Genomic DNA, 2,250 nt, shown 5'->3' with positions numbered 1-2,250 from the left:
AAATAATTTTTAAAAATGTTGTCAAAAGAGACTTTTGAGCGCTAGTGTACCTCTGCACGGTTTTCGATTTTTTACAGTTTTAAAAATGGAGTTGAATTTGCAACATCCGTGAATTTAAACGAATACCATCCAACAGTCATCGAATTCACCCGATATGGCTCCTTGCGATTTTTTTCTGTTCGATCGAGTCAAAAAACCACGGATGTTGCAAATTCAACTACATTTTTAAAACTGTAAAAAATCGAAAATCGTGCAGAGATAGATGTACTCAAGACGGCGTAACTTTTATAAATGTTAAGCTATGGCGATAAAATTTGGTGGAAAGGTCAATGATAGATGTGGCAACCTAACCAAAAAAACAGAACTCAAATCAGCTGACTCAGAGCATCACCTGGTGGTAATTCCGGGAACTTTTTGATCAAGGTGGTATACGTATCTACTTAAATAACAAAATAGTATAATTTATAAACTAAAATCTTATTAGGTCGAAACTTATTAAAGTTTCATGTTTTTGCAAAAACGATAAGAAAATGTGACGGTATTTTAAAACCGTATGATATAAGTATCACAGACATTTTGACAAAAACGGAAAAATCAATTTGCGAAAATACTTTAAATGCTTTTCTTGGAATCGTCGCTATTCAGGTAAAGAATACTTTACTACCTTTCATGCACATAAGTATATGTATATCATTACATATTTATCAATAAAACATACTATAAATATACATTTTTTTTAAATATCACTATACTGCATTAGAAATATTATAAATGGTCTACTAGAGTGATTAAATCACACTTTATTATTATATGAATAATAGATTTTTTAATATGCCGCGTCCGACTATATATTTAAAATTATTTATATATATTTGTAGATTGGATTAGTAGATCTCCTAACATCCTTAGGAATTACTCCCGATTACATGATTAGTCATTATGCCGGTGAACTTGGTTGCGCATACGCAGATGAATGTCTCACCATAGAACAAACTATTTTATCAGCATATTTTATTGGTATGGCATGTACCGAAAAAAAAAAAATTCATAGCTCAATGGTGATTGTCAATTTCGATTACGAGTATATTAAAAATATATGTCCAGCGGATATTGAAATAGTATGTCATAACGACAAGAACAGCAACGTCATGTGTGGACCATCAGAATCCGTACAAAAATTTATGAAAAAATTACAGGTATAATTAAAAATAGTACTTATACTTCATAAGGGAATAAGGAAAATTACTTAATTATTTTTAAAATATTGAAATATTAAATTCAAGCTATAATTCGTTAAAGCTATATATATTGTATTTTTATATAATTAGGTCAGTAATATTTACGTGAAGGAGATCTACTGCAATGTACCATATCACAGTTCTTACCTCGCACCGGCGGAAACTCAGCTTCTGCTTAATTTGAATAAAATAATACCACAGCCAAAAAAACGGAGTTCAAAATGGATCAGCACTTCTATACCTCGTACCGAATGGTTCACTTCAGCATCAAAATTATCATCGGCAGAGTATCACACTCGAAGTTTATTACACACTGTTCTATTTCAACAAACTGCGGATTTAATTCCAAGCAACGCTGTGGTCATTGAAATCGCACCAGACAATGCTTTGCAGCACAATTTGATAGGCTCCTTACATCCAAACGTAACGAATATTGTATTGACTCAACGGACTAAACAAAATATTGATATACTTTTACAAGGAATTGGGAAGCTCTACAATTGCGGTTTACAGCCACAAGTTGCTAATTTATATCCACCAGTCAAATTTCCAGTTAGCCGAGGAACTCCTATGATTTCTCCATCGATTAGGTAGATCAATCAAGTAGATTATCCTAATCGTAACTTATTGTTAGATGTCTATATAACAAAATGAAAATATATAAATTTACAATATATTATTAATTTTTAGAAAATTATTAGATATAAATATACAAAAATATCTATTTATATATATATATAAAATAATATCTATTTATTTTATACGCGTATAATTAATAATATATTATATGCATATACAGGGTGTCTCAGAAAACGCGTTTGTCTTTAAAATAATGTATTCCTGACGTGATTCTAAGACATTTCTTCCTTAGTCAAAATTTTATCCGAAGCTTAGTTTTTTAATTACAAGGGAAAAAGTTAGAAAATCACGGGTCGCGTACGGAAGGTAGGCAAAGGCGACGCAACTCATCGTCCGACGCGGGGCGCCCGATTGTAATCAGTTGCTTGCTACG

The 2,250-nt window shown here is 31.5% G+C and overlaps 1 protein-coding gene across 1 annotated transcript in view; it reads left to right on the top strand.

Annotated features, from left to right (window-relative positions):
* The first annotated feature begins 489 nt into the window (after positions 1 to 489).
* LOC108728256 (fatty acid synthase) overlaps positions 490 to 2,250 on the top strand; it is a 13,700-nt gene continuing 11,939 nt past the window's right edge. Inside the window, exons 1-3 of the mRNA XM_018456735.1 lie at positions 490 to 645; positions 879 to 1,196; positions 1,329 to 1,828. Of these exons, the coding sequence (XP_018312237.1) occupies positions 927 to 1,196; positions 1,329 to 1,828 (770 nt within the window). The 5' untranslated portion in view covers positions 490 to 645; positions 879 to 926. The remainder of the gene's footprint in view (positions 646 to 878; positions 1,197 to 1,328; positions 1,829 to 2,250) is intronic.

The sequence above is a fragment of the Mycetomoellerius zeteki genome, unplaced genomic scaffold (assembly GCF_001594055.1).
Source record: "Mycetomoellerius zeteki isolate Tzet28-1 unplaced genomic scaffold, Tzet1.0 scaffold1135, whole genome shotgun sequence".
NCBI lineage: Eukaryota > Metazoa > Arthropoda > Insecta > Hymenoptera > Formicidae > Mycetomoellerius > Mycetomoellerius zeteki.
This window is presented reverse-complemented; position numbering and strand designations above follow the sequence as displayed.